At 40.9% G+C, this 24,150-nt stretch overlaps 1 protein-coding gene across 19 annotated transcripts in view; it reads right to left on the bottom strand.

Annotated features, from left to right (window-relative positions):
* The window catches only part of ADGRL2 (adhesion G protein-coupled receptor L2), a 250,265-nt gene that overhangs the window by 38,764 nt on the left and 187,351 nt on the right, over window positions 1-24,150 (bottom strand). For 14 of the 19 annotated variants that reach the window (XM_081193663.1, XM_081193655.1, XM_081193656.1 and 11 more), the window contains 5 exons: window positions 18,883-19,683; window positions 6,528-6,824; window positions 5,862-5,965; window positions 4,022-4,207; window positions 3,261-3,299 (listed from right to left, as the gene is read on the bottom strand). In XM_081193663.1, the coding sequence (XP_081049789.1) occupies window positions 3,261-3,299; window positions 4,022-4,207; window positions 5,862-5,965; window positions 6,528-6,824; window positions 18,883-19,683 (1,427 nt within the window). Of the gene's footprint in view, window positions 1-3,260; window positions 3,300-4,021; window positions 4,208-5,861; window positions 5,966-6,527; window positions 6,825-18,882; window positions 19,684-20,847; window positions 20,891-24,150 lie in introns of those variants that run through there. The other 5 variants (XM_081193661.1, XM_081193665.1, XM_081193668.1 and 2 more) reach the window with 2 other exon arrangements.

Below are 24,150 nucleotides of genomic sequence, written 5' to 3'. Positions count from 1 at the left end.
GCTCATTTGAGACCTACTAAAAACGATCTCAGCGAGAAATTAAAGCTGTGCTGCAGTTCGTGTTGCGTGTATATACACGTCCTGATGGCTGCATGCATCCATTAGCCCGATTCACTCCTTATATTTTTAATGTTGTCTGACTGGCTGCTTTTCTTCGGTCACATTAAAATAGTCAGCTCTTTAATGACACTATTTCTTGTCAAAGGTGGCTGGGGAGGGAGGTGGAGAGTTAGAATAAATTCCCAGGCCATGCCACAGTCCAAAGGTAGCAAGGTCTTTTTGGTAGTGGTGTCACATACACAGAACATCCTCATCAGAGAGGCTTGCCTGGTGCCCCCCTGCATTGTGCCAAGTGTAGACCTTTATATTCTTCCAGGACATGCACATTTTAAAATATTCTTAATTCCTTGCCTCCTCTCCCACACAATCCGGGAGATGTCAACCCTGACGTGTTTTAGATGCCCATCAAAAGCTTAGTTATTTGCTTGGGCATTTTTGACTGTTAATCTGCCCCCCCCCCATGCACTCCTCAGTATTTTGTTTTAGTATTCCGATTATGGATTTTTAGTGACAACATGTATTTTCATCTTATTTGTATTCTAGCCTTACAGTTTTATGGATTGGTTGTTGTTGGTTTTTTTTTAAAAAAAACTTGGTAAATTGCTTAGAGAGGGTTTTTTGTTTTTACATTAAGCTGCCTATAAATTGCTAACGTAAATGTTTTCCCCTTGCCAGTTTAAAACTGATTTTGTGCTGCTGTGTTTGTGCTGGCTTTGGGGTGGTTTTACGTGCTAAGTTGTATTTCTATAATTGGATTTTGTGTGTGTGTTTAAACTATGAGTTGTATTAAGTTTCACTCAGAGTAGGCACGTGGAAAGTAATGAACATGGCTAAGTTAGGTACATCAATTGCAACAGGAGTACTCTGAGTACAACATAGTTGAATACCAACCACTAGAGAACTGAATTCATGGATGGTATATAAATGTAGCAATAATAATCACGAAGGGTGGAGGGGGTCGTGTAGCAGATGTACACGTGCCCAACCATTAGCATAGACTTCTGATGTGGGGTAGCCTACAAATGTAGGCTTCTCTGGGTATTAGAAGCCTATGTGTCCGGACATCCATGTGCAAAGGCTTCCCCCACCTCAGACATCCACACTTAATACATGGATGGCAGGAGTGGTGCCTGAAGGAGCCCCTTTCTACTCATATTTACAAGAGTAAAATGTGAAGGAGACTTTAGACCCCGCTGATTTCAGTGGAGAATATTTATGTGTGTGCTCAACCTCCTCATTCAAATAAATCATTGGGAATTAACGCCTCACTTAAGACTGGCTCGTAACCCTAGATTCTTGCCATCACAGTGACAAAACATTTTCAGTAGCAAGCACACACACGGTTATTACATTCTATCCAATGACATTTATCTTCAAAGGTGAACTGCAAATGCAACTGTAAAAAAGAAATCAACCCAATTCAGCAGACTTTGCTTTGCGTCCCCACTCACTGGCTTTATAAGAGAACAGTTATCACAGTATAATTTAATATACATGTGGTCCCCCCCCGCCCCCTACTCTCCTTTTCTTGCAAAACCGCTTGATGCAACTGAACACACTTCAGTCTCCCCAAAGTTTTATCAGCAGCTGAATGTAAAACCGAGGGGAAAATGTCATCTGGGCTGAGAGCAGATGTAACATGTTCCATGGTTAAGCAATCAACAGCCAGCCAAGGGATTGGGCAGGACCTTTTTCTGGCCTTTGGTAAGATGCATACCCCATAGATAAATATGTCTGCAGCTAGGACTAACTGGGATGCCTGTTAACCCTGGATGTGAAACCATGGTGTAATTCTGCATTAAGTTCTGGTAAGCTCCAACCGTAGTTGGCATTTCTGCAGATGTTATAGCTTTCATCACGGCTAGTTCCTTCGCGGAGAGGGACGATTTGTAACTCCAGAGAAAGGGGTTAAGGAAAAGGAGTGAACAATAAACTGGTCCGCTCTCAGTTGCACAGTTGTTCTTAAGCAGTTGGACAACATTACATCTCTTAGGAGCCTTTATATTATTGATTTTATTCTATGCTGCGCTGCTTCAGTGTTTTTTTTAAATTGCTATTTTTAATACCAGTTGGTAACATTGCAAAAGAAAAAACTACGAAGACATATTGAATGCATGTTTCAAAACAAATCAGCAGCAGGCTTTCATTTTTCATCCACCATCCCACCACAGTTGAAAAACTGACATTAACCAGAACAGAATACACATAGTAAGACCTGAAAGACATTCCAAGTTCCTTAGTATCTTTATGCCTCTCCTGGTATATGGGAAACAGGATATGCTTCCAGGAGAATATGAGGAAAGTTTGCACTGTATCTGTAACTCAAATGATCAAAGCTGGCCTTTGTTAACTCCACATACACACACACACACACACACACACACACACTTCCCTGGTGTCACACACACAAAATAGAACTCGCTGAATTCAAGAGTGCACAAAAATAAAATAAAATGTAGGGTAGTTTAACATGTGTATGTGTTGGGGTTTTTGTTTCTTCGTCATGCACAAGCATGGGATGTAATCCATAAGACACTCTTGCCACACAAACTCCACTGAACCAATGGAAGTCACGAGGCAGCAGTGATTAGTGGATTCCACTAGATATGGCTACACAGTCTTTGATACACAGAGCTGCAAACACAAAACCCAGGTTCAAGGGGCAGGGCTGTAGCATCTGCACTGCATGCAGAGAAGTCCCAACTTTAATCCCCAGCATTTCCAGGCAGGTCTGGGAATGTCCCCAGTCTGAAACCCTGGAGAGCGGCTACCAGCCAGTGTAGGCAATACTGAGCTATGTGGATCTATAGTCTGACTCAGTATAAGGCAACTTCCTGTGTTCCCATGTCAAACAATTTGTGCCCATTGCCAGATTGGTTTTAATTCCACAGGCACAATACCACGAGGAAGCAAAACTGTTCTTATTTCCAATTCAGTTAAAAGCTCCATGGCTGCTTTTTTTGATAAAAGGAGGAGGAAAGGAAGTATCGATTATCGATTTGTTATTTACGATTGGCTTTTTCTGAAGGTATTATATCCGTGCAAAGCCAACACTTTTTTTTTGTACAATTGCTGTGGGGAAGGCACAGTGCACAATTATCAAAGACTGAAATACATAGGGACATGCAGCAGGAGGGAAATAGCGTGGCAGCAGGTGACTGAAGCAGGGACGAAGCAAGGTGACAGCACAGGAGAGATACCTTAAGGTAAGACCTGCATGTCTTCTCTCGCTTTTGGAGCTTGGTAATAAGACAAAAAACACACATCAGAGGTTAGACATTTTTTCTTTTTTAAAGGGTAATAGGATTAGTACTACTTAATCATTGTTCAAACGCTTATATGCTAACCGGAGAAATAAGATCTGCTGATAAAATTAACAATCTTAAAGTGTGTTAAAGTATCACTTCCAGATGAATCTGCGGGTTTTTAAGGGAGTGAATGAAGCACAAGGCCATTCCAGTGCACTAAGGTTAGTTCATGGCTTGGTATGTCAAATGCTTCTAGGATCCCAAATCACATTAGTAAGAAGGTCACAGCAAAAAAATAAATAAATGAGTATTCATTTTTCCCTGCCGCAGTGTCCCCCCCCCCCGGGTTGAGAGTTATAAAGGATCAAAGGACAGAATAGGTCTGATTCTTATTGATGCCTTAATCATTGTTCTGTTTCAGGCTGCTGCTAAAGTATAATTAACATTATCCGTTCAATTCCTTCTGCCCACATGGGAACGGTCACATTCTGTTCTCGTGTACCACCAGCCTTTGGGGACTCTGACACAGCATCAGAATCCACATGTCTCCATGAATTTGTTGGTCCCCCCCCAAAAAAAAACCCCTAAATGTGCCCTACTTCAAATGACTAGTGCAAAATACAGGCAGATGTTTTGCAAGAGAAAAGAAAGAAAGCCACAAGGCTAGGTTGTTCTAATGCACACCAGAGAAGGCTATGCAGGTTGGTATCTACCTTGTTATAACTCCGTCCCGCAGAGTCCTTCTCGTTAGGCTTCAGATCTTGCAGCTGAGCATCAAGAATATCCACCAACTGTTCCATCAGTCTGACTGAAGAACTCACATCACCAGCATAGATTTGTCCTTTGGTATGTTTAGCCAGTTCATTGGCAAGGCTAGCAGCATTTTCTCCACTTCTGATCTGAAATGACAATTTAAATTATTTTAGTGATGCCCCCACTGCCACTTAATTCTTAGAACATTTTATTTCTAAATAGAAAGGTGGGTTATTTTTTGTTACATCTTTTTATATATCTTTCAAAGTTGTTTTGTCCTTAAAAAAACAACAACTGCCCTACACCCACAAAAAATGAGAGATATTATTATTATTATTATTATTATTATTATTATTATTATTATTATTATTATTATTATTATTTATTATTATTATTTATACCCTACCCATCTGGCTGGGTTTCCCCAGCCACTCTGGGCAGCTTCCAAAAGAATATTAAAATACTGTGATACATCAAACATTAAAAGCTTCCCTAAAAAGGGCTGCCTTCAGATGAGATAATATGCAACACTGCTTAGATTTAGTAAAGTGCTATATGCATTGATGGTGATCTATCTATCTATCTATCTATCTATCTATCTATCATGTCAATTCCAAGCATTCCATTATACTCTCTCAATGCTCCATCACATTTTCAGTGTGACCAACAAATTCTATGCAGAATGGGGCTACGGAAATAGTAGGAGACTTGATTCTTAATCGCCAGGATCTGCAGGGCTAAGGAATGAGCCCCCTTTTCCCAAGTGTCTTTGCTTTCTTCTCCAGGAGTGAATGGCCACCATTCATCCCGTGGTGGGATGATAAAGTGCTGCATGGAGAACTCTGCATTTGCAGGGAGCAAACCCAACCAATCTCCGCAGGCATTTGAGATTTTTTTCCCCCTTTGTGCTTCTTTGGAGGAAGCGGTGGGAAATGAGGCAGTTTGTTTGTGATGTTTCCTCCCACCCGCAATCTCCAAGAGCTGGGTTTCAGCACAGGGCAGTCCATCAGAAACACAGGTTCTTTTGTGGGGTGGGGAGTGTAACATAGGATATCTTTATTTGCTTTTCACCCCAGCAGTTACGGAGGCTGTCAATGTGGCAGGCAGAACGAAGAGCGGTGTCAGTACAGTACAGCTCAAATATTTAGGAAACGAGAATGGGATACAAGAGCTGATAGCTAAGGACAGAAACTGTCCATCCTCTCCCTCTCTTATGCATATTAACTTTCACAAGCATTTCCTGCTAGCAACACAGTGTTTTAAAAATTCCCTTAATTTTACTTATAGACCACCCTTTATTAAACCAAATAAAAATACAGAGCAGGTGCTCAATGAATGGCTGTTCCGTTAATGTCTCCATGCTTGTGTCCCTTTGCTGAAAAATCCCTTAGCTCCAGCTAGGCAAAGATCAAAGCAGAGGAAACAGCCTTTTCCTTGGTGCAAATATGATGGGCAGCGCCATTTCCTGCGAAGGATGTGGGAACTGTAGCTCTTGGAAGGAGAAGATGCTCTGTTGAAAGCTAGGAGAGCCCTATAACTGCCACATCCTCAGCTTTAACTTTCACCTGGCTGAAACCAACATTGTTTGCCTTGAGGCAGAGTAAGCAGCAGTTTGCAAGGTGAAACCACAAATGTGTTTGCCCCAACCCTTGAAGTGGGCAATCTCATGACATCCCTATTAAAGCCCTGGGATGGCAGGGCACTTGATTTAGTTTCGCGCAACGTTCCCAGTGCTTGTCATAAGCATCTGTGCTGGTAATCATGGGCATGGTATCATATCAAAAATATTTTCCAACCCACCTTCTGAGCCAGCTGGTTTACCCAGTGTGAAGTACAGTTGCTAAGATCAGGACCATTCGGGTTCCATTTTCCAGTGGAAACCATGCAGAGGTATGAAGCTGTTCCTATATAAAAGATGAGGAAAAATGAAATGGAGGTAAGAGTGTTCAAGCTGTACGTGCATGTGTACATTTTTTTTAATGTTTCGTAAGCACCTGGGAAATACTGGATTAGGGCTTCAGTACTTAAGTCGCTTTAAAAGAGACTAAGGAAGCCTGTAGGAAAATGAGGTAACAAAAGGCAATGATGCCAATTAAAAGCAATGCTAACAAAGCCAGGACAAAATATCAGACTTTATGCTGAATAAACAGAGAGAAAAAGAAAAAGCTCTAGCATTTTCTGGAAACCATCCAAAGTGGAGTTCATAATGAGAAATACAGCAGAAAGCAAGTGTGGCTGAAGTCCTGTCTGTTGCAAAGACCTATGATCTGGAATCCTTGAGAAGGGGCTGGAATGTAATTCTGTACCTAGGCTCCAATGCCCTCTACAGCTTAAAACCTGAAGGTGCCATTTCCTTGCAAGCAGCCAAGATCATAAGAAAGATAGTCCGAGACTAAGGAAAAGAGGGTTCAAGATATAGACACCGGAATGTTTATTTAAGCTGAAAATCCAGTTTTAAGGTCTTACCACGAGTTCCTTTGGGACAGGGGCGTTCCACCATGTTTCCTCTTGGAGTCTGAGGCCAAGTTATATCCCTTTTCACCTCAAGTTCACAGAACCTCTCTGGCAAAGGGAAAAAGCTTGTAACAGGAGGAATTTTGGTCGTTGATACTGCTGGCGGTGGCTTGGGGCCTTTGCTTTCATCCCCCTTCCCCCCAGGTAATGTTGTGCTAATTGGAATTTTCTGTGGCGTGGTGCTTGTAGTTGACACAGTTGTCTTGTACAGCTCTGTGGAAGGAGTTATGGTCTCGGCTGTGGTAGGCACTGGGGAGAGAAAAGCAGTGTTACACAGAGAAGTACCCAGAGAAGTGGTTGTGAAAACATTTACACCTGTAAGTATTTCCCTTATAAAATTAAAGTCTCATAGATTCAATATATGAGAGAAAGAAAATGAATCACCAGATTTTCTGGGGAAATGACTGGATGATAAAAATTATATGTGAGCAGCAGCAATGATGGTAGTAGCAGTAGTAACATCATCATCATCATCTTCATACCATCTAGATATACCACCTAGCTACCAAGAGAGCCATTTCTGGCAAGATAGCAGAATACACAATTTAGAATAATCTGACAGATATAATGTGACTTTTTCACCAACCCATTGCTCCCTGCTAAATGCTTCTGAGGAGGACTCTCTGGAACAACGTGGGGAATGATTGGGAAGGAATCACAATGGCTATGTTCTACTTCCACTGCTAGAGGTGGTAAACCTCAGAATTGTAGTTACTGAGAATCGCAAGTAGGGAGAACACTATTACACTCAATTTCTGCTTGTGGGTTTCCCATAGGTATCTGACTGGTCACTATCAGAACAGGACGTTGGATAGCCTGATCTAGCAGGGCTCTACTTGTGTTCCTGTGTTCTTAATCAGTGAATGATCTACCTGCCTTCTTCATTCAGCAGGAACCATTTCCTGGATACCCATTCCCTCTGCAAACGGGAGGAGCTCTTCCATGGCTGGAACACCAAGGATCCTAAGCATTTATACTAAGAAGTCTCATTGATTTCAATAATAGAGTAAGTGTGAATAGGAATGCAATCTCAGTATACTGCTGGCAGCACATATTCTCATCTCTCTCTCTCTCTCTCTCTCTCTCTCTCTCTCTCTCTCTCTCTTACACCCCCCCACACCCCCATCTACCAAATAGTTATATTTCTAAAGACTTTGACTCCCTAGAGCAGGCTTCCTCAAACTCGGTCCTCCAGATGTTTTTGGCTTACAACTCCCATGATCCCTAGCTAGCAGGACCAGCGGTCAGGGATGATGGGAATTGTAGTCTCAAAACATCTGGAGGGCCAAGTTTGAGGAAGCCTGCCCTAGAGGCCTTAATACTGATTTATTTCTGTATGATAAAATGTGTATGAATACTTTTAAACAAAGAAAACATGGCAGAATCTACACTATAAAACTAAGTTCTATATTTGAAAAGCAAAACAAACAAGGAAGCAACAAATGAACAGAATCCAAAACGAAAAAGTAGGTTGTAAATAACCAGGCCGTTTATACACAAAAAACCACCCTAACTTCATGTCATCCACTCTGCAACTTACAGCAAGATAATTACTGTAACATCTTCCCACCCGGCAGTCATTTTTGCTTGAGAGATTTCCAGCATGCCTGATTAGACCCAAACAGAAAAAAAGCCTCGCATGCATGTGTTGTTTTAGTGTTTCAACATCTCAGCCTTTAAACATTCCCCTTTCCCTATTTTGATAGAGCAGGTGTGAAGAAAGAACTAATTCAAGCCAATGGCAAGTACACAGACAGCTTAATCATCGATGTCAAGAAAACTGGATTTGAACAAGAAACTTCTGGTTTGGGTTCTGTAATTGGTAGTTCTATCAAGCTGACAACATTCAAATTAAAATACATAGGGTTTTTTTCACATACAAAACATTCCCATGGTACGTAAGATTCCCAAGAGTAAATAACCTAGTATATGCCGAAGATTACACTGTTCCACTCAGGACTAATAATTATCACAACTAGACTTTCCATGTACAATAATGAATAAGGCATAGAATCATTGACTGTACTTTAAATGGACTGAATGTGTGGGGGGGGGGAGCTTCTGTGTGTGGCAAATGGCCTTGTGTATGAGCTCACTCAGTCATATTACTCATTTTAACATGGCAGGAGTGACCATGTTTTGCTGTTCCAGGGGAGTCAGGTGTATTAACCTGTTGCATCATATTTATTTTCTAAATGTATGTACCACCCTTTAGTATATAATCTACATGGTGGTTTATGGAATAAAACCAGCAAAATAATAACAACAGGGCAATAAATGCTAGAAAACGCCAACCATCAATAAAACAGCAGAAGAAAAGTCATTGTTTTAAAATCCCTCAAATGCTGAAAATCCCAAAGGATCTCAGACCAGGGTGCAAGTGTAACATAGGAAGCTGCCTTATAGATTCAGATCATTGTTCAATGTAGTTCTGCCTGCATTCTTTGGCAGCCTGTTGGGTTTCAGACAGCAGTCTTTTCCAGTCCTGAGACCAAAGACCTTTTGCATAGAAAAGCATGTGCTCTTCCACTGAACCAAGGCTCCATAAATACACAAACACACACACTCCCAGAGAAGGTTCCACTCATTCTCACCAGCCACTTTACTTTGGATGAGCAAAATATCTGGAAATCAGCTATTGAATATTATCTTACTACATAAGCTGGTTGACATAAAAGAATCATTCTATCAGTTATCCCAGTCCCAAGCTGCAGAGGTTTTGTAAGTGCTTACGCTTTCTGTTGGAGTTGGAAAGGTAGCAGTGGAACTCTCTAAATAATGGCACAATGTGTTCCCAATGACAGGTACAAATGAGCATCCTTGACTTTGTATTTTAGTCTATGTTTTCTTGCAGCCCCAAATACAATTGTTGAAATAGTCACGCTTAGAGAGAAGCGGGACCTTTCTAACTGTGGTGGCTAAGCTATCTTTGTCCAAGAAGGGATTTCACAATGGGAGTACCAGCCTTTGTTGATACTGCCTGGTCTCAGCTGACAGGGTTGTATGTATGAGCATACATACCCTGAACTATAAACCTGCCCCTTTTGGAGGTGCACAGTTTGGATCAGAACAAGTTGAACACCGCTTTCCTGAAAAGTACACCTTATCAGAACTGAGCTCTTCCCTAGTCCACTACTGATCTCAAGCCCTAACGTAGCAATTCCTGGTGTAAAAGTAAGATAGAGGTAGACATAAACAGCTTCTGATTGCACTCAGCTCCAAATGACTTCATTCAACAATTTCAAGAACGTGTTTTTAAAAAGGGAGGAAACAGAACCCAGCAGCATTCTGTAGTATTAATGCCAAAGCTGTGAAGAATGGTTCCTCTGTGTACCACCCTCTGGAACTGGCCCTTCCAGGGAAGGAGCCACCAAAACACTGTAGTCCAGGCAGTCTAGAAGATTACCATGGTCAATAGTACACAAAGCTATTGAGAGATCCAGAAGGATTGATTACCAGCATCTATAAGTGCATGCTACCCATCAGTGTGACCAAGGCAGCTTTTGTGCCAAAACAGGGCATGGAAATGGATCCAGACAATCAGTTTTATCCAAGATAGCCTGGGCATCTACTCACTTAAACAGCTTGCTCAAGAAGAGGATATTCGCTGCTCCCTGAGAGTTGTTAGAATCCAGTTAAACTCCACTCTTGAGGCAGCTAAGACTGCCCCCTTAGTTGGTGAAGCCACTTCTGTCAGATGCTATAATCTAGGGCAGGGTTCCCCAAACTTTGGTCTCCAGCTGCTTTTGGACTACAGTTCCCATCATCTCTCACCACTAGTCCCGTTAGCTAGGGATGATGGGAGTTGTAGTCTATCAATGGAGATGCAAGTTTGGGAAACACTGATCTAGGGGAAGAATCGTGCAGATATGTAGAGAGTGTGCTTCTCCAAACATTGGGGATGAACAGTAAGGATGAATGTGAAGGCTATATCCTTGTTAAACTGCCTCCTAAAGTTGCATTTTTGCCAGACTGTCTAAAGGCAGCCAGAACATGATACCAGGACCACCAAGTACTTAAAGCACAATCCCTCAGTACAGTTCTTGAAGTTCTAGGTAGACATGGGAATTTAGGCCATTATTTTGGAGTGTGCATGCTGCTCTCAACATGGTGGTTATACAGGTCCACTTTATGTGTGTAAACATATGAAACAGCTGGAAAAGCAGGCACTTCAAGGGCTCTCTACCTTGAATAATATATATAAAAAAATAAGTTTGCAGGACTGGGAGGCAGAAACCTGGGTTTCCCCATGTGCAATTAAGCTTTGCTTATCATAATTTGCAGGGACAGGCCTCTGATTTGATCCATCTCCGCTCTTGAAAAGCTTGTCGTAATTGTAAATAACGGTTTCCAGGAAAACTAGAGAGAAAAAACAAAACGAAAAGGAAAACAAAACAAAACAAAAAAGGCCAGCCATCAAAGGGTACATTCAAAATTCAAAAGTGGCAGGGTAATCTCCTTCCAAAAAAAGGTAGAGTTGGCAAGCCCGCCTGTTCATTGGGGTATTAGAGTGCCGCTGGCTACAGTGAAATTCAAAGCAGCATTGGCTAGTGGAGCAACACAATTCATTACTTAGGGTTTTTTATTCCATCATCTCCACAGGTGTGCCTGCAAACAAAGAGGAGACAGGTCCCTGCCTGGAGGAATTTACAAACTGTGACAGGTATTCACTCCTTTCCATGTCAGGCCTTCTGGAAACAACTGGATCTGACACTTTTCAGGTTTAAAATTTTCCCTTTGACACTTATTTCCTAAAGGCTTATGCTTTCTTTTTTTCTTTTTAAAAAAGTGATTTAAGCCTCTTCTGTCTTTAGGCTAGAACTTATCAAAAACATATATTCTTGAATGTAAATTGAATTTAACCACAAAATGCAAACAAGGAGAGAGGCACCAGGCTGTCTTTTCAAAGAACTTGAAAAGAATGTTTCTTTCTTTTAAAAGAGATGGAGTTTCCAGTTCTTTCAGAGTAGGGACAAGGGTTCTGACAAAATAAAAGCCTAACATAAATCTTCCTGCACTCCTACAATGGGCAAAAGCTCTAATCATCCCATCATCTCCATATACTTTTTGAGGGAAACATATTTCACAGAAAACTGAAGCACAAATCTTTCAGTGTGGATTTATTTATTTTTTATTTTTAGGACAATGGGTGCCAACATGAGAGCCTAAAATGTCCGTAAGAATTTATGATTGCATGTGTTGTATGTGGAACTCATTAGTTTCGTATATTTTATGTATATTCTAGAATGGTTCTCAAGCTTTTTTTTCCTGGGTCACTTAAAAATTGCTTGGGGTCTTGGCAGACTACTTAATAATCTTTTTTTTTGCCACTGCTGCTGTTTTCCTATAAATCAAAGTACATACATAACTAGCATTTTAATAACCGTTGTCTTTCCTTTCTAATATAATGGATATTCCTGTTTTTGTGAGCAAAGTGGATGGATGTGGAGTCTGTTATTTGTCCGCTTACATGCAGCGGTGCAACCAGTGGGGGGTCAGGCTTGCATAAATATGAATACAATTTCGTTTTTCATTCCTTAATAGCTACAAATTTCTATTTACATCAAATACTGCAAGGAAGCCAGCATCAATTCCCCTTCCAAACAGGTGTCAAACTATAACCAATAGAAAACAACACACAATCAACCAAATTCATCCATTGAAAACCACGCAGGCACAGCTGACAAAATGTGACAGTTGGAACTATGTGATGGATCCACACCAACACTGCAATGCTAGCTATGTCCACTCAGTATTAAGTTCTAGTGAATGCATTGGTGCTTACTCCTGGGTAAGTGGAGTTGGGATTGTAGCTGTACTTCAACCCCACTGAAAATAACTTAAGACTAACTTTTCACACTTTCAATAGGACCTAGGCCAAGCTACCTTAGTCTAAGTCCAGCTCAATGTATGTAAAGCAGTAGGGTGACACTAATTCAGAAAACTTGCATATTTCACTTCTGGATGAAATCGAAGGAGGCGCATATTTTTATTAGGCATGATAATCAAAAACAGTGTGATATTATGAAAATCAAGGGCCTGGAACCAGGTCCTCGTTAGATTGTTCATTAAATCCAGCAGTCCCTGGTCAAAACAACTTTGACTTCCATCATCAGGAGAAAAAACCCTAAATCAAATGCAGAGCCAAGTTCCACAATCTTTCTGTGGAGCATCTTGAGCAGAGCTTGTGGAATGCAGTCTAAGAACCTCTTCTCTAGATAGTAATAATTAATACAAACCTGGGTATTTTACCATGATTGTTCATAGCTGTTCCCTCTTTCTAGCTGAGTGCAAATCATAGTTTTCTGGTTATTTTCTATCTCAAACCAAAAACATCTTGAGCCTCACAGGGTTTTTTCTTGCCCCTAGTCTGAGTGAGTGCTGCCTGTGCACAATTCTGCTGAGCTGTTTTTTCAGCCCAGCTTCTGGAAAAACCTTTCCAGACCTGTCTATCTTCTCTGCAAGTTCTCTCCTGACATCGTGTGAAACCTCGGTAATTTTTGATGCTTTCTCAACTAACGTTTGTCAAAAGTGTCACAAGCACTTGCAAAAAAAAAAAAGTGTCAAGAAGCCACTACTGAATCAGATCTTGGGGTGTTGTGAGAAGAATCTAGGAAGCTTTTCCTTATTACTAAGATCTTAGACATTCAGTGACACCATGTGCTTAATTAAGACATTCCTGATGACAGAAATCTGTACCAACAATAGTGCAATTAATACTCTCACAGATCCTCTTACTTTTGACAGCTTCCATCTCATTTTAAGCTACACTTGTGCCCTACAGCTTAACATCACTAAAAGGGATCACGATGGCTCCTTTCTGAGGTCCAGTTATGAGGTTAGAATCACAAGAGCATATAATTTCATCCACTACTCTAGATGCAGCTGTTCCAGTGCCACCCATGTGGCTATTAAAATCAATACTGAGACACATCTGCTTTGTCTGAAAAATGATCTGCATCTTTTTTTTAAAGTAATTTGGGGGGGGTGCCCTTTTTGTAAAATCGTTTCCTAAAAGCTCTGCATATTTGCTTAGAATGAGAAACGGCACCAGTTCAGCACTGTTTTTATTCACCATTCAAAAGCTGAGTGGAGTGGAGTGGCGAAGTCCACACTTCTTTCCCTAAAGGTGGCACCACAATCATCCAAGTAGACTTGGAATTGTAGAAAAGGAGAAAGGCTTGCAGGCGGGACATGCTCTTGGAAAGTGATGAGAATCCAGGACTTCTTTATTTTAACGTATCTAACAATTCAATAAATTGAAAATGGGCCCACGCTTGCTGTAGAGATGCTCCGAGAAAGCATCATTTCCCCTGCAAGTGGCCAGGAGCTGTAGTTTTGCAATGGTGTCTAGCACACCAAATGCCATAGCTGCGTCCAGCCTGCGTTGTAGATTAGAAGAGAGACAGAATAACTCTTGTTTGGATTATAAAGTTCCCATCTGCATTCTGGTATGAAGAGTGTTGGCACGGAGCACTTTCACGCAACAGCATTCCTGTTTAAGGAGGGACAGCATTGTTTCTCACATGAAAACAATAAGCACAGCTAGAGCAGCCCTTACAGATATGTCTCAAGAAGATTGCAGCTGATCAGCCAACCCGTTCAGCTTCCCACCACCGTTCTGGCTGCACTTTCTGGCTATGTTCCCCCCTGGAAGTGCCAGATCACACCTAAATGGATAATTATGGAACACACAGGCTGGAAATCCTCTCGTAACTTTTGAATTTGCCTTACCCCATATGTGCCCACTGGCACTTTTACAGGTGCTACTTAATACCCATACCATATCAATAAGAATGTGATACGCTGGAACCCACTGCCTATTGATATCATGCAAGAACTAAAAAGAATTCAGTGAAAGCAGCTGCCTGATATCAATAGGCAATTCTACCCGGATGTTTAAAAAGTTTGTGTGAGTCTTGATTTTGCTTTAGTCTATTCTATTGTGGTTTTAACTTTATGCATGTTTAAAATTATGGTTATCATTTTTTAGTGATAATTTTATTGTTTTATCTTTTTGTAAACTGCTTTACTGGTTGTTGTTTTTTCTACAATCAAGTGGTACATAAATTTTATGAAATAAATAAATAATAATTCAGTGGCAATAAATTTAGCAGGATATCAGTAGAACAAAACAGACAAAAAATTAGGTGATGATAGGATAATGACCTTGGAAGCAAACCTTAACACGTGTTTCAAGGGAAGAATCTCTAATTGAACTGAGTGGAACTTATCTCTGAGAAGCTTTGGATAGGAATACACTACAAGTATACTTTTCTCAAATCTGAAAATGTTGGCAAGTAGGTCAGCAGCTATCAGTAAATTCAGAAGGAAAACTTTCAGTCATATTTGAGAAATGTACAGGATGAGATCCAAAGAACTATTTAACTAGTTCTTCAGCTGCAAGGGAGATTGAACTTTCGTTTCTGTAAAATCATCACCTCCATCTGCCCCAAAACTTGATTCGTCAAAACTAGGTAAGTTCAGGGGGAGGGAGCAAACCTTACTCAGTGTGGGTCCAGAGTTCACTGCAAACTATCCTGGTGATAGTTTATTCAACAGCTATATAGATATAGGTTGATTTAAGGGGAAGGGGAAAGCTGGGAAAGAATGCTAATGAAGTTTGCAACTGGATCGTCTCATGTATCTAACACATTGGCACGTGTTGAAAAGGTGTGCTGAAAACCCAGCAAATAAAACCGTGTCTGGTGTGTGGGTGCAGTAAATACACACAGAGGACCTTGCTAGACTATGGCCACATTGTCTCCTTGTCATCACAAAGCAAGCTGAAGCAAAATGCAAGCGAGAACAAACCAATCCCAGTCAGCTGCTGTAAAATCAAAGACAATAAGATCCTCAAAATGATGCAATGCAGAAGCATGCCATTGTGCCATACCTAACAGAAATACCTTAGCCCCTAAAAGGACTGGTTTGGAAACAGCATTTTATATTCCATGAAGGTATGCATGAAGAGTGATGGATATTGCACGCTGGGAGGGGATTGCAAAACCATGTTATAGTATAGTTTCAGCACTACAGAAATGGAAAAATCAAGGAGCCTCTTCAGACATGACATTTAAGAGTTCAATAAACACGGGAGGGAGACTAGTGGGGACAAAGTGTTAGCCTCATCTCCTGTTGTCATTCCTGCTGCCTTTCAACTCGTGGAATGTGGAATTTCTGCAGCAGGGTATCTATGAAGGTTCATCTCATCTTTTAGAACCCATAAGAGGGCTAAGGTGAGGGGAAGTTCTGGCAACGCCACAGCCCCTGAAATATGGCGAACACAAGGAATACCTCTTGTTCTATCTCAGGAAAACGCACATGTTTGGGGTCAAGAATGACGTTCGGCCTTGGGAGTGAATATAACATCTAAGCTCAGGAAGGCAAGTCAGATGGATGTGACAAAGGACTTGTTTCACTCAAAAGGCGAGACAGTCTACAGTGTTTGAACCCTTTTTGGGGTAGGAAGCTATGATGCAGTCAGGCGCTGACAAGGCAGAGAGATGAAAGACAGAGGGCTCATTGAGTAGGTCAACATATCATTACTGCTCCCATCACAAGTGAAGTGGCAAAGATTGCTGAGTTTTCCGTAATGGCCCCAAATTAGGCATTCCAACAGAAGAGGCCATGACTTCTGCTGCAGAGGCACTGACCCCATGACATCATTAAGCACTTCATGTTAGGGCAACTTCCTTTCCCCAAAGCAGAAAGGCCCAGAAATACTACCTTCATGCCCTCATTTTCAAATATCCCATCGCTCTAAGCAGCCTATATAAACTCTGACCGCATAAATGATGCTCGCAGAAGTGTTTTAGTTGATTTTCTTTTCCTTAATGACTGACAGTTCAGTTTTGCTCATGGAAGATGAAGGGCAAAATTTGAGATGAACTCTAAAGCTCACATCCTCACAATCCATACCTTTTAAATCCAATTAATTCATCTAAAATGAATTAGAAAAATTCTCACCGTAATCTCAAAATCACATATTAAAGTATTAAAATCATTTAACTTTACAAAGGCACTGGATATACAGTGGTACCTCAGGTTAAGTACTTAATTCGTTCCAGAGGTCTGTTCTTAACCTGAATCTGTTCTTAACTTGCAGCACCACTTTAGCTAATGGGGCCTCCTGCTGCTGCTGTGCCGCCGGAGCACGATTTCTGTTCTCATCCTGAAGCAAATTTCTTAACCTGAAGCACTATATCTGGGTTAGTGGAGTCTGTAACCTGAAGCGTATGTAACCCGAGGTACCACTGTACACATCAACAAGCTAACTATTAAAATATGACAAAAATTGAGCCATTTCCCCCTCCGTTAAAAAAATATATGCATGAATGTTCTCATAGTCTTAAAGTTGTTTTTTTTAATGAGAATTTCTAATGATGCATGCCTAATGTGGGGAGGGAGCAAAAAACCAAAAGTTCAACCACCATATCCCAAACACTGCATGATTTGAGTCATCAGGGAGTGTAGGAATGGTATTGCATTCCTCTGTCCATTTCCTGTGTTTTATTTTATTTCATTTTTTTAAAAAAATGTTAGTTCTTTCCTCTTCCCACTGAAACAATGGGACAGAAATGAGAGAGATTTAGACACCGTTAGAAAGTGTGTCTAAATTTCTTTCTCGTTTGGGAGTGCATCAAGGGACCAGAATGGTTGGGGATCCTTCAGGTACCAGCTGTTTCTTAGTTCTCTCTTGGCATGTCTCTGGTCCAGCTCTTTTTTATCATATCTGATGTTTGGGCCAGGGTGCTAGAACCTTTAGTTGGGAGCAGGAAATCTGACATCAGATTTCTGTCTACAGCACTGGGAGTTCTGTCTCTCTAACTGAGGGATGATAACTGAGATATCCCATGGCCCACAGAACATCCTTCCAACAGCCACAGGACTACACACCAATGGAATTCATTAGGTATATTCTTACTAACATTAATATGAGTTAAATGCTTCAAACAAGCATTTAAATCATATTAATGTTAGTAAGAATCAGCTTCTGGCATTTATACAGCATGTCTGCATTCTTACCGTATGATTATATGGTCCTGTGACATGTTTATTATGTGGCAACATAGCACATTTACATAGTGCTTCTACATTACAACCACATAGAGACCATATAGTATTATCACATACAGTACTACTGCATTCCTATAAAATACTTCTACATAGAATACTTCTGTATTCCTACCGTGCAGTCAGCCTTCAGTCTCCCGCAATGAAAGTAATACAGTGGTACCTCAGGTTAAGTACTTAATTTGTTCCGGAGGTCCATACTTAACCTGAAACTGTTCTTAACCTGAAACACCACTTTAGCTAATGAGGCCTCCTGCTGCTGCCACGCTGCTGGAGCACGATTTCTGTTCTCATCCTGAAGCAAAGTTCTTAACCTGAAGCACTATTTCTGGGTTAACAGAGTCTGTAACCTGAAGCGTATGTAACCTGAAGCGTATGTAACCTGAGGTACCACTGTGAAAGTTTGTAACAGCTGAACAGAGATATCCAGTAATAACATGTGAAAAAATAGGTAACTAAAAGCAGCTTTGTTGGAGACTACAACCAAAATAACATTCCGGGAATGCAAATTGTTTTTAGTGAACTTACAAGGGGGGTGGGGGTGGATCTTTTCCTAATTCCACTGCCAAAACAGTCTTCAAAAGCTACATCCTCTGCATTTAATATTTGTATGTGCACCCGCGGTTGTGCATACTGGAGACATTTCCTCAGTGATACAAGTTCCCAAATGACTACTCGTTGGCAGCTTACATAACGATGCAGTCTTTTAGGTAGCCATAGCTATTCTCAAATTGAATACACTGACTTGCATTTGCTCCACCAATGGGAAATTATGGGATGTTATAGCATGTTACAAAGATAGAGGCTAATCCTCTTTTCAGGCTCAAACTGCAGACTTGGAAAATGCAAACCTTTGCAGCATCCACGCTGAGAACTACTGTACCTAACTGCATCAGGTTTTTCAAACCACATCTTTCCCAGCCACAGGCACAAAATAGTTTTACAGTTTTTAAAAATATTGTACTCAGGACTAAAATCAGATAAAAACACCAATGCTAGCCAAATGGATAGATTGTCTTGAACCTAGTAATGTGGAGCTGAAACTTACCATTGGGTGTGTTGCTATGGAACAAGATGGCACAGGTACAATTTTAAATCCATTTTTGTGTTTCGTTTCATTACAAAACAGGTACTTTAATTGCCAAAATACACTGACGGCTAGTTTCATTAGCAAGCACTCTATTAAAATAGCCTAGTATTTAAAGAAATAGAGATAATAAAGAATGCTTACCTTGAGCGGGGTCAGGGGGACCAAACTCTAGAGAATATCGTAGGATGAAGTTGTTGTTCCACACATACAGTTGATTGTCTCTTGGATTGTAATCCACAGCAGCAATGTAATGATACATGTTGGGGAAAGGGATATCTACATATTCTCCTCTGAATAACCGAGTGTTGTAAATGTAATCAATTGAGTTCTTGCCGGTTTCACTTTCATTGTCTTGGTATACGGACCGCACAACGTAGAGAACCCCGCATATCATAAAGGCGTTAGATGCTGCCCGTTTGTCATACGTAGTTTCCCACGTTGCCTCGAAACGCAAGGTATAAGGATTCAGTTGGCTAATAACTATCATCCCATTGTTTTGTTCCGTGGCGTAAATGACCCACAAGCCATTTTCGTCAACTGCCAAATCAATGTCAGTCTTCCCTCCCCACCTGTAAGGGGAAGTGTCGTGGTAGTTGGCATAATTTATAATTGCCTCTCCACTCTTAATTCTAGTCCTCAAATCGAACTTTACAATGTTCCTAGTTCTTTCCTTGTTAAAAAAGACAGCACCATCGTATACCACAAATCCAGTACCATCCACTCGGTTTGGAAGTTTGTATGTCGTCTGCTGGCGTCCATTTTGGAAGTCCTCTAAAGAAGCATATTCTATCAAAGTATCAGTACGGTATGGCGTCCACGGCATGAAGTATATTTTATCCGCAGCTTGAAGAGGGTCCTTGCACCAGGCACCTGCCTTTTGTTCCGCTTCATATAAATTTGGGGAATCCACAACGGCTTTCAATGTCCCAGGGCAAACAAAAACTAGCAGTCGCAGAGAAGAAGCAAGACAAGATTAATTTTTTAAAACAATAAAATAAAATGTGCATGCTACCAATTAAAGTCAAGGTAAAAAAATCACAAGTGACAATAAAGAAGAAAAGATCCAATTAACTGGCAACAATACTTTGTAGCTCATATGTAATTAATGCATGTATTACCCTTTGTCATCCATGCTTCTTAAAGTTACCATAGTAACCAGTATGTGAAGTGTTTTCGTTAATATCACCCAAGGTCGCATCTATGGCGCATCTATGCATCTGGAAGCAGATAACTACGCTTGCATCTATGATGAAGACAGGATTTATTCTCCAGACCTTTCAACTGGTGTACAACACTTCAATGGATTTAAACTCATAAAACTTGTAGGAACTTTAATAAACTGTGAGGTTGAAAACAACAGTGCCTTGATATTATATCTATATATACGGTGGAACCTTGGAAGTTGAACACAATCCATTTTGGAAGGACATTCGACTTCCGAAACATTTGAATTCCAAGGCCTCTGATTGGCTGACAGCTAGGCTTTTTGCAGACTGGAATCCATGTCGGATGTTCGGGAGCCGAAACGTTCCAAAATGGAGGCGTTCGGGAACTGAAGTTTGAATGTATCTATATAGATATATAGATATATATATGCACGCTTTTAGTTTTGGGGTTTATTTGTGTGTGTGTAACCCGTGTGTGTGTAAAATATATACACAGATCTTCATTAGGAGCAACAAAAAAATAAAGGACAACCAAAGCGATGGATGAAACAGACCAGGGACCCCTGTAATTATGGCATGCTATGGAGTGGGTTCTGGAAGCCAAGCAAGATGAGGGTTCATTAACAAGATTTAGTCAAGGGTGAGAGAAAGACAGGGAAAGAGAAAGAAAGGGAGGAAGAAAGCAAAAGGGAGCGTCTGTCCCGGAGCAGGTACACCAGACACTAAATCCCGCCACCTGCTTTAAGTAGCCGAGTCAGTTCAGCAGCCCAGCCAGTTTACTGCAAAGTCGACTTCTTTATGAGGGGCGCTTATGAGATCCTGCTGACCACCATAGTTACCAGAGTGTTGTGGGGAAGGGAAGGGGTGGAGGAGGTTAACATCCATAAGGCACATAACAAGGAGCTGGGGGTGGGGGTTTGGGACTATATACGTTATTTACCTTTTTGCTCCACTTCTATTTCAAGCATCGGAAGAAAAATGAAAAAAAAAAGTGCAAGGGAAAAAAGAAGAAGATTAACACAAATTGACTATTAGGCGAAGATTAAATTAGTTCACAAGATGTTAAACACAGGGAGAATAAGAAGTGCACTACATTGGATAGAGAGAAACAGACAACAGGAAAACCTAGCAGGAGAAAGATTCTAAAGTTACATAAGTGAACATGGATCAATCATTTTAGTAGGTTAAAGAGGCAGTACTGAAAATGCTCGTATGTAGTTTCACTTAGTCAACCTGAATAAATAATGAAAGACTTGACTAATGCATGATATACCTATCCTTCCCTTTTCAAAGCCCCAAGCAAAATCCTGTCAACTTTATCTTTTTTTAAAAAAACCCCTTCTATTAATATGATATGCACATTATAGATATATTATGTATGTCACTATATATACATTTTTTAAATAAGAAAAACCCTTTGGTTTAAGAAGAGTGAAGGCTTCAACAAGTCAACCGTGCTTTAAAAATCATAAAAATCACAAGTTAAGGTTGATGCGTTAACTTTCTCACCATGTAAGTAGTAAAGATGTACAATCTCATAGATTGCTTACAAATTGCACACACAGTTCACCTTAACATTCAGGCTTAAGTCTCTCTCTTCCTCTGCAAGTTGGCAGCAACACAGATGTGGGAGGTAGTGCTCATAAAATATTTGCTCTTGAAAGGTTTAGAGTTCTGCTCATATTGAACCAAATGTAAAACCAGCAAAGTTTGAACATTAGCCTAGAATCATGGAATCGTAGAGTTGAAATAGTTTTGCCCAATGTGGGGCTTGAACCAATTCAAGGTTTCATGCTCTACCAATTGAGCTATCTATAGTTTAATGTCCAAATCCTTACAAGACTGCCCCTAGTCTTATCTCTCTGTACACACCCTTCATCTTTCAGCCTTGCTGCAGAACCTGTAAGCAATCCCAACTGGGTGGAATCAAATCAGTCCTCTTTGTCTTATGGTATCTGCTAACCAAGGAGGGGTGTGTTTTGTTGATTTTGCTCCTGCAGCCCCCTGTTCTAGGGGATCGTCCCTAACATATTTTCAGGGCTGCTGCTAGAGAGAGAAATTGTCAGAAATCGCTACACTTCTCCTCTAGTGGACACATCCCATTGGACCCAAAGCCTTTGAACAGGGGTGTACCATACCTCTCATTTTGCTTACATGGTACAGAAATTAAAGCCAAACTCTTACGTTTTCCATGCTTTTGCAGGCCAAGAGTTATTTGTCAGCTTTTACTCTTCTGCTAAACCAACCATTTCTTGTTTTTAGAGGTTCCTTTTAAAAAGGAAAGTAAAGAAAGCAACTAAATTAGATTATTTTTGTGTGTATGTATGAAATTTTGCACAATGGACATCTGTACAGAGGCTCAGTTTAGGACTCCTTTCCTGTGCTTTCCTGCTTGGTTGTAAGAAGTGCAGCAGCAGCAGGTTCCTTGCCACATGCAAGCCCATTCACACATTATATCAGACCTCAGCAGGTCAACATCGAACTGTGTCTCAAGCACAAAGAAGAACAGAGTACATGCAGAGCAGACAAGCGTTTAGAAGACATCCTGCAAGACATTTTCGTTTTGCTGGTAAGGAACACTGAAGTTGGAAGTGAGGTTCAAACACAAGCATCACCTTCCCCTCACAGACACAGATTCACTCTTTCACTCAGATCTGCTCCACCACTGAGCTATGACACCTTCTATTACTTAATTCTACGGCACTACTGATTTCTCTCCTGCTCACATAAACTTCCACAAGCAGGCTGATCCTCCTCCACTCCACCATGCGGGAGGCAAGATCACTTTTCCAGAATCTGCAGGCTGCCTCTTTTTGAAATGGCTGTTGCCAAATTAAAGGAAGCAACCTTCAGGGAGGTTACGGTATGCGATTTCCCTAGCTAAATGAGAAAGTGCTTTTTTCCTCCTCCCTTTCCTGAGTCAAATAGCTGGTTCCACACCTTCAGAGAAGAGGTTCCCCTCTTCATGTAGGATGAGAAGACTCAACCTGGCAGAGAGTGGAAATATATCCTTCTGTGCTCAGAGTTATGCAGCCAGCTCACACCCCAGGAGAGAATACGTTGCTTTCCCCTTCCTTTCAAGGGAAGGCTTTCTCCCATCTCCCTGACAGAACAGGAAAGCTGATTGGAGGAGCAGAAAATAAGCAGTGTTATAGCTGCCAACTAAGCTTCTGCTAACGGGAGAGTCCCAAGGGTTGAGTTCCATTCACAGGATTATCCTGAACTGATTTCCCCTTTAACCTGCACCACCTTTGCCCGTTGAAAATCTGCTGCACTGCAGAATGAGGTGTGGCACAGGGGGCTGCAGGAGCAAGGGCACATGGGCAAAAAAGTACTGTTCCACTTCTGATGTGCTGGGAACATCTGATGGACTACAGTTCCTTCCACAAATGGAATGGGGATACTTAAGATCTAAGTCTCTGTTGCATCCTGGTTGAAGAGAGACAGTATTGGATGGGAAGCTTCCTCGTCTGCCCGTCCGTCTGTCGGTCCCTCCATCTCTCCCCCCACCCCACCCCCATCCACCTCTCTATCCTGAAACAGCATGGCTTCTAGTTTGCTATGTATGTCACTTTTAGACAATGAGGTTTAGCAAGCATTATATGGCATGCACTATATAACTTGTTCCCCTTTCCACTGATCGAAATGGAAACTTCTGAGATCTCATCGCTTTAGAAATACCAAATGAATTTTCATCAAACCAGCAAAAGGGGGACCCCTGCAAATATTCTTGAAATGTTTGACATTCGCTAAAGCACCAAAAGCAATGGGAAAGCAAGAAGAAAAAGAAAGAATCTCTTTGAATGGGAGTGGAGGGTGGAGAGGGGAGGGAGAAAAGCCATCACAATTCACCATGGCTAGCTAGCTAAATAAATAAATAAATAAATAAATAAATAAATAAATAAATAAATAAAGTGAGGGAGCATACCTTATTTATTTATTTATTTTTTAAAACATCTGTCTGAAATTTAATCAGTTGATAAAACTTTAAAAATAGATACTTTGTTCAGAAGTCACACAAAACAACTTGAACCTGTGTAAAATGGAGGTTTCAGTCTTTAGAACAGAGAGATGTGCTGAAAAACTAGGTTGTCTTAACTACGGAACTTCTCCTGAGGCTTCATAACATAGTAAAAAAGTGTTATATGTATATTATATTTCCTATTCCCACCATTTGATTGCGCCCTGCCCTTCTTTCTTATAAGGGGATGTGGCTCGTTTGTGTTATTATTATTAGTATTTG

The sequence above is a fragment of the Podarcis bocagei genome, assembly GCF_964188305.1.
Source record: "Podarcis bocagei genome assembly, chromosome: 5".
NCBI lineage: Eukaryota > Metazoa > Chordata > Lepidosauria > Squamata > Lacertidae > Podarcis > Podarcis bocagei.
Note: the sequence above shows the minus strand (reverse complement) of the source record. Positions and strands in the feature narration are given on the sequence as shown.